General features: G+C 49.0%; 1 protein-coding gene across 1 annotated transcript in view; it reads left to right on the top strand.

Moving 5' to 3' along the window:
- The window catches only part of ZCCHC14 (zinc finger CCHC-type containing 14), a 50036-nt gene extending 33488 nt beyond the window's left edge, over positions 1 to 16548 (top strand). Inside the window, exons 5-13 of the mRNA XM_043898245.1 lie at positions 2239 to 2348; positions 3090 to 3184; positions 3266 to 3320; positions 4534 to 4813; positions 6275 to 6366; positions 6817 to 6944; positions 7779 to 7919; positions 8009 to 9469; positions 10485 to 16548. Of these exons, the coding sequence (XP_043754180.1) occupies positions 2239 to 2348; positions 3090 to 3184; positions 3266 to 3320; positions 4534 to 4813; positions 6275 to 6366; positions 6817 to 6944; positions 7779 to 7919; positions 8009 to 9469; positions 10485 to 10540 (2418 nt within the window). The 3' untranslated portion in view covers positions 10541 to 16548. The remainder of the gene's footprint in view (positions 1 to 2238; positions 2349 to 3089; positions 3185 to 3265; positions 3321 to 4533; positions 4814 to 6274; positions 6367 to 6816; positions 6945 to 7778; positions 7920 to 8008; positions 9470 to 10484) is intronic.
- The last annotated feature ends 33 nt before the right edge of the window (positions 16549 to 16581 follow it).

Raw genomic sequence — 16581 nt, 5'->3', positions numbered from 1 at the left:
CTGGCGGGGCATGTGGTCCACACTCCTTCCCATTGCTGAGAACTAGCTGGAGCAGAAAGATGTGAGTCCGCGGGTGCCGAGGGCTGTTTGGCTGGTGGAGGTTTGTTGCTTTCCAGCCGCGGCTGAGGGAGAGGCTCACAAGGGCGGCAGTGGGCAGAGACTTCACCTGCTTCCACCTTCATGTGTTTACATATTGAATCTTCCTGTTTGTTTTTATTTTTTCAAATATTTAAAAAAATTGAAAGGCAGATGTTGTACATCCTGCTTGTTTTCAAATTGATTCAACGAAAACCGTCTCAACAACAAGCTGCACTGGTAAATACCTCTTTACGCACATACACACATGTGCGTCCACACACGCCTGCATGTTTAAAGTTGCCCGGCCTGGCCTGTGCCAGGCGGTGAACCACCGTCAGCCTCAGTCGCGCATCTGAGGTGGTCACCTTCGTCGAGTGGAGCCAGCACGGCTGCGGTGTCTCCAAAGTGCAGCTGGCAGTTTGATTATAAGATGAGGGAAAACATCCCATGGGAGAAAATCGAACTGAAAAGCTTGGACAGAAGTTGCTCGATCACATCTCTCGTTTTGGCCTGCCCTGCCCTGAAGGGCGCCACAGGCCTTCTTTCTAGGGCTGTGGGTCCTGCCCCGGGCTCTCCCGTCCCTCTTCAGCATGTAGACCGCTGAGTTTCCTCTCCTCTGGGCCTCCCCACTCGTTCTGTGGTAAGGCGCTTCTCTGGACTCCGCTCATGCTGGCAGACCCTGCTGCTCTTGTCTGGCTATCTGCAGCAGCTGACACTCGCCTGGCTTCGGGTCCTCTGCCCTTCTGGGCCTCTGCCTCACTGTCGTGTCCATTGCCTCCTTCAGTATTTCTTCTCCACTCTCTCCTCCTGGGCCTTGAGTTACGTGCACTTGGCCCTGTCTTCAGGTTGAGGGATGTTTCTCCTCAGCTCTGTCCAGGTTGCTGAGGAGCTGAATTCTTCATCTCAGGTACCATAATTTTAGGGGTTTTTTGTTCATTTTCAAGTAATCTAATAGCTCTGATATCTGGGTTATTTCTGAGTCTGGTTCTGATGAGTATCTTGACAATCGATTCCCACCTCTTTTTTATCTTATAATTTTTGACTGAATGTTAGACATCATGTCTAGAACTAGCCGGGAAATGGAATCCATCAAACCATTAGGGCGGCTTCAGGTTAGTCTTGTCAGGAGCAGAACTGGGTTTGGGCTCCCCCAGCGAGACCTGCTGGTCCCTGGAGCCTTGAGAGGAGTGTGGCGTGGTCTTGCCTCACCTGTGGGACAGGGGGGGTCTGCCTGCCCTGCTGATTCCACTCCCAGGGAGGGTGCTGCTACTTGTTGCTGGTGATAGGTTTGTGGTGGGCATGGGGGCTGCCCGTCCTGGTGCAGCCCGGGCTCCAGGCACAGGGTTGGGGCCGTTTCTCAGCGTCATTGCCCTTCCCTCCCCAGCAGCGGGCCTGGTCCACTCTGTGCTCCTGCAGGCCCTTCCTCTCAGGAGGGCTTCCTGCCCTTCCCTGGGGCTGGAGGGGTTTTCTTTTTACCTTCCCTGAGAAATGACCAGTGTAAGGAGGACTTCCTCTTCTTCCTCTTCTCCCAGAGGCAGGAATGTGTTCTGCCTCATCCCCAGAAACTTGGGGGTTGTGCTTGAGCTCTGGGAGCAGGCGCCATCTCATCCCTCCCCCAGTGGCCTGTGGGCTTTCTGCTTTGGATGGGGAAGCAGGCTCCAGGGGGGAGTGTGGGGTTTCCCGCCTGGCCCCCAGGATAGCTGTTGCACCCTGTGCCACCTGCAGAGGCTCCCTGCGGCCTGCCGCCCACAGAAGAGAGCTCAGAAGTGAGGGCACAGTCTCCCTGCCCTGTGCCTGGGCTCCTGGCCGGCTGCTGCCTGACCCGCATTCAGCCTGTGGGGCGTGTTTATCCCTGCCCATTTCCTCCGCCTGCTCGTATGGCAGCCGCCCCTTCTCGTGTTCTGCTGCGACTGGATGGCTCATGTGCACTGTCTCCTTGGAGGGCAGGTCCCTCTCGGAGTTGGGTCGATGTGGTGGCTTTGCCGCCCAGCTCCCTGTGTTGTGGTGGGTTGTGGCTTCCTACGTCCCAGTGGATGCAGAAGCCCAGACTCACACCAGCAGACGCCACCTCCTTGACCTGCCCAGGTGTCTCTCACACTGAGTCCTGGTTCTGTAAAGTGGATCGTGCAATACTTCTTGGGCCTTTTTGTCTCTTTTCAGTTGTCTCAGCTGTATCCTGAAGAAAATTTGGAGAAATTCATTCCTTGCTTAGCTGGCCCAGATTCCTTTTATGTAGAGCGAAACCACATGGATCTGGAAGCGGACCTGAGGTAATGCTCCTCTCCCGTCCGCCCCTCCAAGGCCATGGAGAGCAGCCCCCTGCAGCAGCACCGTGTGACTGGTGGACCGACAGCCCTCTGTGGTGTGGGTGGGGCTGGGCCACCTGGTCACGGAGGGACTGCTCAGGTGACACATGGTCTGGATGGTTCCAGTCTCCTTTTCAGTTACAGAGAATTTGAAGGATCTTAACAACCCGGGCATGCTTTTGAGGATATACAAGTGAAGGAATTCCAAAGTATATGCCACCATGTGCTATAATTTTGACAGTCTTACGAAATAAAATCTGGTTATTTTTTCTGTCCTGTAGTAGAAAGGATGAAAGGAAGACCTAATAAAACGTCTCCTGGGCCCAGTGTCTCTGGACACTGAGGGTGTCCTGCACGCTGTCCTGTACACGCTTGTGGAGGGAGCCCTGCTGCCCGGGCCCGGGGACTGGGCCCGCCATCGGAGTGCCCCCCGGCAGCGGAGACCACAGGCCCCATGTTGTGGGCCCTGAGAGGCTCTGTTCATACAGTGTAGTACAGTGTAAATGAGGGAAGGGGCTCCGGGAAACGCACGAATCCTGCCAAGAACTAAACTGAATAAAACAGGAAGATTAGAGGTTAAGACACTTCTGTTTACTTTTTCTCTGATATAAATGTCTCTTAATTGAAAATTAAAATCTCTCTCCCAGTTACTTTTTGGTAATAATACATTCTTATGCTGATAAGATGACTCTGTTTCTTTTTTAGGTATTTGGCTTCATTACCTTCTCATGTGTTAAAAAATGACCATGTTAAGAAATTTTTCAGCACTTCTTCTCCCACCCAACAGCTTCAAAGTCCAAGTGAGTTTGTAAAATGTAATTCAGTAAAAGTAGAAATATTTTTATGGTCTGTGAATGAATTATTTTCATTTTAACTTGTAGGTCCTGGCAACCCTTCCCTTTCTAAAGTCGGCACCATGATGGGCGTGTCTGGAAGGTGAGACTTCTACCATGCAGCCAGCACATTTCCGTCAGGCTTGCTATAGAGCTTGCTTCTCACTGTGTGTCAGTAGTTGTTTCTGGAGTTGAGGCATTCTTGATCTTAGTCTTAACTAGTAATATTGGATAAGAATTGGATAGAGATAATCCACTTTTTGATTTCTCAAAAAATAGGAAAAAAGGGGTTCTCTGAGCCACTGGAGTTAGAATTCCCAAAGACCCTTATTGCAAATGCCAGTTTCTGGGCCCTGTACATTCTAGGAAACTAGAATTTCTGAGAATCTTCATTTTTACAAGCTCTCAGGGAGTGATTAAGCCCATGAAGGGCCAGAGTTGCTGCTCTAGGGGTTCTCTGCCAGCTGGGGCCCGACAGTGGTTGTGGTGGTGCCCAGGTGACAAGTGGACTGTCACCTGTGTGGACTGACAGCCTTCACTAAAATGGGCTGACCTCACATGTGGTGGGTGTGTGTACACACACACACACACACACACTCCGTCTAGTCACACACACACACACACACTCCGTCTAGACACACACACACACTCCGTCTAGACACACACACACACACACACACACACACACACTCCGTCTAGTCAGGCAAGGAGGTCTTTGATATCCCGCCTTTCTTGTTCACCCCCTCACCTGGAGACAGACAGACAGACAGACACACACACACACACTCTCTCTCTCTCTCTCTATCTCTCTCTCTATCTCCGTCCTACGGATGCTAGTCAGGCAAGGAGGTCTTTGATGTCCCGCCTTTCTTGTTCACCCCCTCACCTGGAGTATGTGAGCACATGATAAATCTGTGGGTCTGCAGTTTAGTGTGGAAGGGGCTGGGACAGAGAGAGATGCTTTTGCTCCTTCCAGCTTTCTGGAATTTACTTTAAAAAAAAATGTTTGGAGTCGATTTTAGTATGATTGTCAGTATCATCCTATGATAGAAACAACAGACAGAAACTAGGCAGCTCAACCAGAAGCCTGGCGGTGACACACACGTGTGCGTACACATGCTCAGGCACCGTGTCTAGACAGGTGCACGCACACGTCCATGTCCACACATGGTCCACCCGGGGCAGTGGTGTAGCGGCAGAGGCAGCAGCTTGAAGGCTGGTGGTGGACTCGGCCACAGGTTCAGGCCAGACTGAGGAGCCTGGTCTTGAGTGGAGGCCGTGAATGTTTGAAAACCACCTGTCTGCTGTCCTCGCAGGCCTGTGTGTGGAGTGGCCGGCATCCCGTCCTCTCAGGGCAGCGCCCAGCACCACGTGCAGCACTCGGCCAGCGCGGCCGCCTTGCCCCACTGCTCGCACTCAGGGGGCGCAGGCTCGGCTCTGGCCTACCGGACCCCGATGGACAGCTCGCCCACCATCCTGATGCCGTCCAGCCTGCAGGCCCCTCAGACCCAGGAGCAAAACGGGATTTTAGACTGGCTTCGGAAACTGCGTTTGCACAAGTATTACCCTGTCTTTAAACAGCTCACGATGGAGAAGGTATGTTGGTTACTGGCAGGCAGGTGGAACGCGCTTGTTGTCTCGGGTGATCTTTCTTTCTTCGGACCTTGTTCCCAGAGGAACCAAGCTGGGTTTCGGCAGTGTATGTGTCGTGGAGGTCATGCCACTTGGTCCTTAACACTGCCAGATGCATGCCCCCCAGCTCCCGGGAGCTCACTGGAAGGGGCCGTGGATTTGAATTTGAAGCTGCCTGCAGTTGGAAACAAAAACTGGAACGTAAATTGCTTGTGAACAAACAGCTTTTTAAAGGTAGTTTGGGGTCTTCCCAAGTAGATACTTGCTGTGTGTGATGTGAAGGGTGTTGTGCCTCCAGCCACCCTGCAGTGGGTAGAAGTAGTGGATTCTGGTGCTCACATCCCCTTTCTTAGATGCCCCTCAGTGAAGGCCTTTTTAAAGGATCCCACATACTTTGACCCAGGTAAACGCTGGCTGATGACCTGGCTTCCTTAAGGGCATATAGCTAAAGGAATAGATGAATTTTGTATTTTTCAAGCAGTCCTACATAGAAAGTATTTTTATAATAGAATTTTGACAAGAAGCATTTTTTTTCCCATTGTTAAATTCTGAAATTTCAAGTTTCAATGTCTCAGATAAATTAGACCTATAGGGAATGTTTGAACTCTGAGCGCCCCCTGCTGGATAAAGTGCTGTGGTAGCTTTGATCTCTGTAAACATTTCTTGCGTCCAAAAATCTGCAATTGAAGAACTAGAAATCAAGCTTTTACTGCTAATAAAAAACACATTTTAAGTGTCTTTTCAGTACTCTCAGTTTAGGATTCATAAGTCTTAAAAACAACAGACTTTACTATCCTTGTTCATGATCAGTTTAAAAAGTTGTAGTGTTACGTATGTAGTTGAAAAGGCTAAAATCACAGATCATATTATGGACCGTCACAAGAACCAAGTAGGATATTTTTCTTAGTGTAAGGGCAGTGGGTTAGGTTTCCACTCAGTTTGGATGGCATCTGCTTTTCTGGATCACTTGCTACTCAACAGAGTTGCTGGTGTCCCATGATTCTAAGAAACAAGAGCTGCTAAAGAGGACGATGCTCCTGTCTGTGGGAGTCGGGTCCCTGGAGCAGGAGACACTTCCGTGAACTGCATCCCAGTAGCAGCTGAGACTGCAGGACACTGTCCTTGTCACCTGCCCGCACAGCACGTGCCTTCCCGGCTGTGGTTCAGACACCTGTGCCGAAGGCTCGGGACACACAGCCTGTGACCCTCAGATGCAAAATGGGTGTCTTGTGTTTTGGACTCTGGACACCAAGTCACTTAGCAAGTAAATGTTGTAATGTCTTCCTGTCTTTTATTATCTGCTTAAGTTTATGGGTTTACGTATCTGAGGGGTCGAATATGTTTATTAAGTTAAACTGCAAGTTCTTTGTTTTCAGAATCCTAGTTAATTCTCAGTAACTTTGTAATTTGTTTCTTCTGTGGAAGTTTCTGAGCCTTACGGAAGAAGATCTAAATAAATTTGAATCCCTCACCATGGGAGCAAAGAAAAAACTGAAGACTCAACTGGAGCTGGAGAAGTGAGTGTGAGATTGTTCATGAAATGTGTTCATTTTAGTTTCTAACATGAGTAACAGATACTAGGACTTGTTACTGCTGGCGGCTTATCAAACCTTAATTAATACTCTTAAAACTCTACAAATGTGGCTTTGGTTTGCTAGCAACAACCCTTTAGAGTGAATCTGACAAGTCAGTTATCTTCTACCCTGGGGATTATTTTGATGGAAGTCACCCTTGTGCGGAATATGTGTACTTAAGTAGCGTCTGTGAAGCATTGGAGAAGGAAATGGCAACCCGCTCCAGTATTCTTGCCTAGAAAACCCCATGGACGGAGAAGCCTTGTAGGCTACAGTCCATGGGCTCGCAGAGTCGGACACGACTGAGCGACTTCACGACCTCTCACGTGAAGCACTGAAAGTTTGTTCAGCAGAACTAACACTCGGCTGTTGGTGTGCTTTCCTGTCGCACAGGGAGAAGTCAGAGAAACGGTGCCTGAACCCCTCGGCCCCTGCCCCGGTCAGCAGCAGCGGGGTGGCCCGCGTGCCCCCCACCAGCCACGTGGGGCCCGTACAGACGGTGCGAGGCAGCCATGCTGCAGGTGGGTGGCTGGGTGCGCCCCAACCCAGGGCCCTTCTGGGGAGGATCAGACCTTAGGTCACACCGCTTTTCCATTTCCATCTCTTAGTACTTAGAGAGTTACTTTTCATCATTTTAGCTCTTGTAGTTTCTGCAGTAGACAAATAGAAGGGACCTTAGGTTCACAGCTGGAGACGGGTGACTCGCCTGAAGTTGTTTGGGCAAAAGGTTTAGACCCAGAAACTGCTCTGGTGAGAGGGAAAGAACAGGAAGTGTGAAAATAGATGCCAGTCTCTCCCCTTCACATGGGTGCAGAGAGGTGGCCCTAGGCTGCTGCCCTGCAGGTCCACCCTGCAGTCCTTGATGCCAGACCACCAGCCTTCTCCCCTTCCCCCTGCCTTCCTCTCCTCAGGGGGCGGTGGAGGACCACGGTAACAGCCCTTCTGCTGTTTGCCTTATGCACTAGAAACATCAAGAGTGACAGGAACCAGGAAGAAAAAACTGCCAGTGCATCTTTTTGATACTTGTTTGACCGAAAAGGTCTTGTGTCCCTGGGCCTCAGCACACAGAGGTCTCTGTTGGAGGGCTGCTCTGGGAGCACCTGGTGGTTGGTGCTTTGCCTGGTCTGGCATGTGCTTGGGGAGCCGAGGCCACGGCCACGTGTGCACCTGCTGGGCATGGGAGCCTCAACCCTGTGTGCGTAGGGACAGGGTAGGACCTGCCTCCTTGGGCTGATGTAAAGACAAGCGCGACAGGCATGCCTGCGGGCGGGAGAGGCGGGCACAGCCAGCGCCGTGTCCTGTGGCTCGAGGACCTCAGTGCCACCTTTGGACTGTCACCTGTGCCTTCTCCACAGCGCTGCGGGTGGAGGTGGAGCAGCCCCCTCACCAGACGGCCCGGGAAGGCAGCTCCTCCGAGTGCTCCAGCTCCTCGCCCAGCCCAATGGGCGTGCAGGCCCGGGAAGAGAGCTCAGACAGCGCGGAAGAGAACGACAGACGTAAGGATGCCCTTCCTTCCTGCGTGGTTCGCGAGGCACGGCCCCCGCCCGGCCCAAGCAGGCTGTGCTGACGCTGTTTCCACCTCTAGGTGTGGAGATCCACTTGGAGGGCCCTGACAAGGAGAAGCCCGTGATGCTGCTGAACCACTTCACGTCAAGTTCCGCCCGGCCCACGGCGCAGGTCCTCCCCGTGCAGAACGAGGCGGGCTCCACCCCGTCGGGCCACCACTCACTTCCCCCCCAGATGATGACGGCGGCCTCGCACATCGCACCCATCCGGATGCTGAACTCCGTGCACAAGGCGGAAAGGGGGGGCACGGACATGAAGCTCCTCTCGTCCTCTGTGCACTCGCTGCTGTCCCTCGAGGAGCGCAGTAAAGTCTCTGGACCAAGAAGCAGCATCAAAGTGGACAAGAGCTTTGGCAATGCCATGATGGACGCGCTCCCCTCGTCCACCCCCCATCAGCCCATGCAGGTCCTCTCCGGACTCGCCGAGAGCAGCTCCGTGTCGCCCACTGTCTCCTTTGGTCCCCGCACCAAAGTCGTCCACGCGTCCGCGCTGGACAGGGTGATGAAGCCGGCGCAGCAGCCGGCCCTGGTGGTGGAAGCCAGCACTGCTGCCGCGGGGACGCCCAGCACCGTCTTCCACGTGGCTCGGCCGCCCATCAAACTCCTGGTGTCTTCGTCTGTCCCTGCGGATTCTGCCATCTCTGGTCAAACCTCCTGTTCTAACAACGTGCAAATAAGCGTGCCCCCTGCAATAATAAACCCCCGGACTGCTCTGTACACAGCCAACACCAAAGCTGCCTTCTCTGCGATGAGCAGTGTGCCCGTGGGCCCCCTGCAGGGCAGCTTCTGTGCGAACAGCAACACTGCCGCCTCCAGTAGCCACCCTTCCCCATCCTTCGCAAACATGGCCACTGTGCCCAGCTGCCCGGCCCCCAGCTCCAGCCCCGCGCTCTCCTCGGTCCCCGAAAGCAGCTTCTACAGCAGCAGCGGCGGCGGCGGCAGCTCCCCCGGGAACCTCCCCGCCTCGGCCCAGAACCACCACCACCACCACCACCATCAGCAGCAGCCGGCGCCCCCGCAGCCGGCGCCCGCCCCGCCGCCCGGCTGTGTGGTGTGCACGTCGTGCGGCTGCAGCGGGAGCTGCGGCTCGAGCGGCCTGACCGTCAGCTACGCCAGCTACTTCCAGCACCCGTTCTCGGGGCCCTCAGTCTTCCCCTTCCCGTTCCTGCCCTTCAGCCCCGTGTGCGGCAGCGGCTACGTGGGTGCCCAGCAGTATGGCGGCGGCGCCTTCCCGGTCGTGCACTCGCCCTACGGCGGCGGCGTGGGCCCAGAGCCCGTGCTGGGCGGCCAGTCCGCCTTCACCGTCCCGCCTGTGCAGAACTTCATGGGGGCGGCGGGCGTCTACCAGGCCCAGGGCTTGGTGGGCAGTAGCAATGGTTCCAGTCACAAAAAGAGCGGGAACCTCTCGTGTTACAACTGTGGGGCCACCGGTCACCGCGCTCAGGACTGCAAGCAGCCGTCCATGGACTTCAATCGGCAAGGTAAAGCCTCTCGAGGTGGAGAGATCCAGACAGGAGTGTCCTTTTTATGAAAATAATAATCAACTTCCTTTTTTCTAAAGCAAGCAAGAAGTGATTTTCAAGTGCTCTCTGAAAAGGCACCAAACTCTTGATGGGCTGTGCAGCCCCGAGGGCAGCTTTGGTTCTGAGACTGTCTTTATGATTTCCGCCTGCTCCTCACTCCAGTGTGGCTCGCTGGCCGTGGCCCGACGGCTCCGCGGTCTGTTCTTTTGTGCCACGTGACTGGGGAGCAAGCGTGGGTGATTGAGAGCCACCCCAGTGTTAACTGAGAACCGAGGGCGTGGCATGTGAGCGCAGGCGCTGCCGATGGGACTCTGTCCCCGCTTGTGTCCCCGGTCCCGAGTGGCGTGGCCGTGGCCGCCGTGTGGCTCCGTGGTGTCCTCGCTCCCTGTGCTGTATCTTCCTCCTCCCCCTTTCCTACTTCCACTCGCTATTTTTTTGTCTCCTTTAGTCAGGTGTGTGTTGCTGTCGTTACCACACCAGGTTTGTTCTTGCTGTTTTTCTGGGCATGGGGAAAGCTGGACAGTCAGCCACTTGCTTTCTGGAGACTTTTGAGGGGAACTGCACAGACAGCCTGGAGTCGGGTCTGGTGGCAGGTGGGGTGCCTGTGGGCTGTGGCCACCCCCGTTGACAGATGGTGCTGCGTCTCCTGAGGCAGCGAGCCCAGAGCCCGCTGTGGGGTCGGGCCTCCCTGGCCCTGCCCCAGGGAAGGGGCCAATTCTTGCTGTCTGAGCTCCCAAAGTTTGAGGGAAAGGACTGGGAACTCGGTAGTCTCTGCACCCTTTGTCTGATTTGATAAACTTTACAAAGAGTTTGGGGGTGCAGCAGGGGAATTGGGAGTGGTTAGAAGAGGTGGTTTAGATTTCCAGCACCCAAATCTTGACCAGTGACTCCGGAAATAACTTTGGACAGATCATGGCAGTAATTCTATGGTGATTCAAATTTGATCTCTTTTTTTTTTTTCCCCCTTCTCTAGGTACTTTTAGGTTGAAATATGCCCCTCCAGCAGAAAGTCTGGACTCCACAGATTGATATTTTTCTCTGGCAACAGAACACTATTAAGCCATGGAGACCTAAGGAAAATTAAATACAAAACTGAGAAGTCTAGTTGCTGTTGAGCTTAATATTTTTAATCCAAAGGTGCTTTACTTTACTAGACTGGATAGAAAACCTAGCGTAGGAATGCATCAAACTCAGTTTTATTGCCAAAATCCTAGACGGGAGCTTGATGTCAGGACTGGCCTAGTGGGTATCTCCACTATGGGTGAAAACTGGCCACCTCCACCCTTGGTCGCAATGCAGAGACCTGCCGTCTCCTGAAGAGCATTGCCATAATTGGTCCTTCTAGGCTCACACGTAATTCCAGGGCAGCTACGTGAGGTTGGAATCGAGAACTGAAGGTCGGAGTTCTCCAAGTGGAGTTCTACCAGTCGGACTCTTGACACCCCTGGTGAGGGAAAATGTCGCCTTTGTTTTGTTCTGTTTGTTCTGTTTCGTTCTTAACAGTGGTTAGGCACTAATCTCTGGGCTTTTTAAGGATTGCACTACAGAAGAATGTAAACTGATGTCAATCTCTGCAGTTCTGGGAGACAGACTCCCTGAGACCAGTCAGTGCAAGACACTCAGAGAATCCGTCTTTATAGAGTCGGCACCAGCAGGCTACATGACTTAGTACACAACAGAGATTTTAGTATTCCTTCCCTCCTTAAAAGCACTTGTAGCAGTTTCAGGTTTTTATTTTTATTTCTTCCTGCAAATACATTTAAACTACATTATTAAATAGAAATAGTTACTTGCAACAACTTAATTTCTAAAAGGGTCCAAGTCCCAGAGAATCCCTAGCTGTCAAAGCTTTGAGGACACCTTCCTTCCCAGCCCTTCAGAGCTTTGAGTCCTGTCGTCTTCCCCGTGAAGGAACCCTGGCAGACGCGATAGCAGCATGGCCTCGTGAGCGGCATTGACGGGAGGCTGCGTATCCTTAGCCAAGTTTGCAAGTTATTTTATCTCCCATGGACTTCCCAAGGACCCCAAGGCTCACTGCTAACGGATTCACACTTGAGACAGACCTTTCAACAATAATACAGTCCTACAATCTCTGAGCAAACGACTGAAATTTTCTCCTGTCAACTTCTTTTGTATTAGGCTCTGTATCAATAGTTAATTCCATTAAAAAATTACCGGAAAACTACGATAGAAAGTGGTTAAGACTCTGAAAGAGACTACACCGACAGGACAGAGCTACAAGATCTGCAGAAGTCTAGTTTTATCAAGGTGGGAAATAAAGTCCACCACGCAGCTCTCAATTTTACCCCACTGCAATGAGAGCTTTTGTTGTGAAAGTTAGGGACTTAAAGCTTCATGGCTAAAGGGAATTTTGTGCTTCAATAATACTGTTTTAAATGCTACAGCCTTCAATGTTAAAATACTGATTGGTAAGGCCTTGCCCAGGGATTTTCCAGTTGAATATTTAAAAGAGAAGAAAATAATAATACTCAGACCATTCTTAAAATGGGACAATCAGCCTCATGCAAAATTGGTGTAAATCAAGAGTACCCTAGAATTTGAGGCATTGTGTTGTAAGGCTTCAAATTTTTGAGATCAGTTTCCTGACTTCTTGGAAACTAAAGCAGAAAGTTGTTACTTTTTTTAATGAAAGGCTTTTAGTAGAGTTTTTTAGAGTTTTATTTTAGTAGAGTTTTATTTCTATGCAATGCAGAATTGACAGACCTCTGTATTCTCTCTCTTCTTGGCACACAGTATTACCTACAGTTTTGAAGTAATGATGATGCTTACAACAGCTTTTTGGGGGAATGTTACATTGATCTCTTAAATTATAAACACTACAAAATGTCAAAATTGTGAGAACTGACACAACTTTGCCTTAAAGAGTACTAGACTGGAACTTGTCATATTATGTTTAAGGAAGACTTGGAGTGTTCATTGATGTTTACGATTTTAATATTTCTGAAGGCCGTTACAGTGGCCTGGATATGTGCTGAAAGCCAAACTTTTAAAATTTTTTGGTTTTTTTTTTAAACAAAGAACTATTTTAAATAAATCCTATTTCAACACAGTGAAATTGTTGAAAACCGTCTCATAACAAAAGAGAAAAATCATATTTAGTTTTTTTTTTTGTTTTAGTCGTCAGTATTGGGGAATGAAAGTGTCTGTTGTTACCCTTCTAACTGTTTTGATAAATATTAGAGGTTAGCGTTAAATACAACAAAAAATCAGAACAAACTTCAGTTTGAAGTATGACATTCAAATTGAGAGAAATAGGTTCAGACATTGTGTGGCTGTGTTCCAGTCATCAGAAGTCTCAGAGAAACTTCTAGCTGTCTTTGAAAATGCATGTGTGGCCACTCAGAGTTGCTAACGGTTAAATGTAAACACGGGACACACAGGCACAGAGCATTCAGCTGCCGAACCGTGAGACCTCTTCTCGAGTGAGTGAGTCCCATACCCGAACTTGGGAATATTTGCGAGCAGTATTCTCTCTGATGAAATTTCTCTCCAGAAGCAACCACAGTCAGTGAGCCTAAAGAGCATTTGGCATTTCCTCATCAGCTAGAAACACAGATCAGACTGACCCTTTCAACTAGTCATTGAAGTTGTGGGCTCAGTTTCCAAACACTGTGGCCCCAGGTAGGTGTGGCCCCAGCCACTTTGCTCTGTGTAGTCTGTCATATTTTAAAGTTTCTATCCCCAGGAATGGGGAAAGTGGAATGTACAGATTGAAGTAGATACAACGTTGGGATAAAACACTAATCTTTGTTTTGTTTTTTAAAACAGAACACTCGATTTTCTACCTTATTTTCTAATTTTTATTTTATGATATTGAAAATTGGAAAGTGTATAAATGTTAAAACCTTCTAATTGCTAAAGAGCACTGAGAAAATGGGAGCTAGCACTTAGAATAATAAAGACAAAACTATTTTCTTGAAAGCAGGTATGTGATTGGATGTTTTAAAAAACCAGCATCATTTATAATCTCCAAAAAATTACACGAGTTCCGCTTGTTAATATAGTAGTCAGTAGGTTCAGTATTTTAATTTACCAATTTAGAATTCTAGGTCCTTTATCGCAAGAAGTCCCACATAGTTTATACTGCACGCTGTATGGAGGTGCAGAGTGGGTAGTAACTTTGCCTAACGTTACATGGCTGTAACGCGTTCCCGTCTGAGCACAGGCTGACCGAGGCTTGCATCTGTCCACTCACTCCAGTGTTGCTAGTGAGCACTTTTCTGAGCGGGAACTGGGTTGCACCCTCCTCGCTCCTTGTCATTGTCACTCTTCCTGCTTCCGTGATGGCTTACTAGATGCCTTGCTAGTTTCACACACTGGTAACTGATGGTGTTACATGTCCAAGAGTCTTAAAGGTTGTAAGGGAAACCGTGACCCTGCTCAGATCGACCACCCATCCAGTGGATGGGCCTGTGGATCCTGAGCGAGGTGGCCGTCCTTTCCAAAGTGCAGATGACTCCCAAAGAATGAGGCAGGTGACATTTACATCCATGGGTTCTGAAGAGGCTCAATTACTGAAAAGTCCGGAGGTTCTGAATCAAAGTGAGTATCTTTAATCAACACTCGCAAACTACGTACTGTGCTGGTTGAGGCCAAAGGTCAATGTTACTACACTGTTATTGGAGGGAGGGGAGCGCCGGCCAGTCCATCCCGGTGCTGTGAGGAGCCCCTCATGCGTAAAGTTCTTAGATGCACAAAGACAGGCTTTGGTACTGAAACTGAAGACCTCGTGTACTCAAGAATCTTCACAGCTTCTATTGGACATATTTCTTTTTAGGAATGAAGGAAAATTCTCCCATTTTTGAGCCATTCTTTTATGTCAATTCTACAAAATTGCATGTAACTTTATAAATATTTTTAAAAGATATAGTTTTGTAAATATTTAATATTCTGCTAATTTGATTTTGAATTGTAAATGTCAAGTATTCTGTTTTTGGGGTTTTTATGTTTTATTATACTTTGTTAAAAAGGAAAAATTGTACATTTTTAGAATGTTTTTATGAGTAAATTTAATGTACTGAAAATAAAAATTAAAAAAAAAAAAAGGTTCTTTTTATTAGGTCTTTGTCTCATAGAATACGAGGCACATATCCTTTCCAATCGCGATTCTTGATTTCCAAGCTAGGGAGTCTGTTCTTTCCGCCGCCTTCTCAGTGTTAAAAAAAGGGATACCTGGTCTTAAATCCACTGTCTAGTTTCCTGGGTTTTTAAAAAGTGTTCTATGAATAGAAATGTGAATTGATTTGGGATTGGTTTTAAGGTGTTCCAACTCCCAGTTCTATAATCAGGGTCAGCATTACTAGATCAACTGTCCTTCGGATGTTTCCAAACTCATGGTGAGTGTGCCCTGGCATCTGTGGCCATGTCCTCTCTGGACTCGGGATGGTGGCAGGCTAACAAGCATGTGTTTGCCCTGGTCCGTGGTGCTACCCTGAGCAGTGCAGGCCACAGAGAGAGAATTCAGGGACTTTCTCCCTAGCAGGAAATCTCCAGTTTGGCTTGGTCTTCTCCGACTTGTGGATACCCGGAGAAAAACACGTGCATATGCATGGTTCCGGGACTGGTCAGGGTTCCTGTCAGGTAAATAGCATCAGGAGACACAGCTGGCCACTCCTGGGACCTGCTAGGTTGCAGCCCCTCAGGGAAGGCCTTCCTCTGGTCACACCCAGGGCCTCCGAGGATGGAGATCACGTGCACACCTGCTGTTTACTGTATACAGCTCCCAACCCGGCCACGTTAGGTACCATGTACTACCACCACGTAATGCCTTCCAGACCACACCCCACACACAGTCAGTACTTTGTGTGTTGTACTTTAGTTCATCTAGAGCAGGTTTTCAAGTGCTTATTCCCACAAAACACCTACCCCCCGACCCGTCCCCCCCCCACACTTTGTGGCACATCTGTAATTTTAAGAGAATTGAGTTTTTTGAAGGCAGGACACTTTGACCAACGTGAGCAAGGTGGAGCAAGGTCTCTTGTTCCTAAGGCAGAGACCTTCAGAGGTGGGTGTCCCTACACCCACAGTGAGGCCAGCCTCAACATTCCTCACTGGGAAGGGTATTATACACTTGGCTTTGGATAGTACAGATGCAAGTCTCAAATACTAAGCCATTAACTTGAACTTTGATGAGTTTTTAGTTGTGCCTTTATTCACCTTAGTTCATTAAAAATGTTTTAAAGATCCTATAAATAGAGTGACCACCCATTAATGTGGGATATAAGTTAAGTCAGCCCTCTCAGCACGGTATTTTTGTCTTTAAAAAGCAGAGTTTCTTGTAGGAATCTTATTGATCACACAGTAGTTACAATAATGTCAGATATAATCATGTATACAATCTAAACAAGACAGGCTAATTAAGAATGTACATAATGTAAAAATATACATATTAAAAGTTACATGTGGACAGGTGCATGCAGCAGGAAGAGCAGATTGGGGCTGAGTGCCCGTATGCAGTAATATTGCTTTTTCTTCCTCAATTACAGTAAATAACTGCCACTAACAGATACAGGTTTTCCACACACATCTAGATACACAAGGATGAATGGTGACCTGCTACGTGTACAGTCTCAAGTGGGTCTGTGATCCTTCTGTGGTAGCTCTCACAAAAAATAGTACATAGTGAACTCCATGCAGGTAGTAGGAAGCACTCGTTATTTATTCTAGTTGGACTTCAAAAATGTTTAACGTTTGACAATATCTGTGAAGAACGTTTGCTTTTGCCATTTTCAAAATTGACATGCACATGGAGCGGGAGTACTTTGATGACTGCCTGACCTAACAGTGATAACTGAAATACTCTTAAAAATGTTTTAATAACGTATTTTAGTCACAACACAACATAAAACATGGATCATCTACAGCTACAAGCCAAAAGGCAGAAGTGTATCTGAATTTTGTTTGCTTTTAGTTTCAGTATCCTGCAGTTTTCTACCTTTGTCCCAAAGAATGAAACCCATGTAACTGCTTGTTTATTTACCAAAGCAGGCACCATTTTGAGCTCTTAAGAGAATATTCAAAACAAAAAATGTCATTCTCTTTCTCTAGGC

Source organism: Cervus elaphus, chromosome 4, assembly GCF_910594005.1.
Source record: "Cervus elaphus chromosome 4, mCerEla1.1, whole genome shotgun sequence".
NCBI lineage: Eukaryota > Metazoa > Chordata > Mammalia > Artiodactyla > Cervidae > Cervus > Cervus elaphus.
This window is presented reverse-complemented; position numbering and strand designations above follow the sequence as displayed.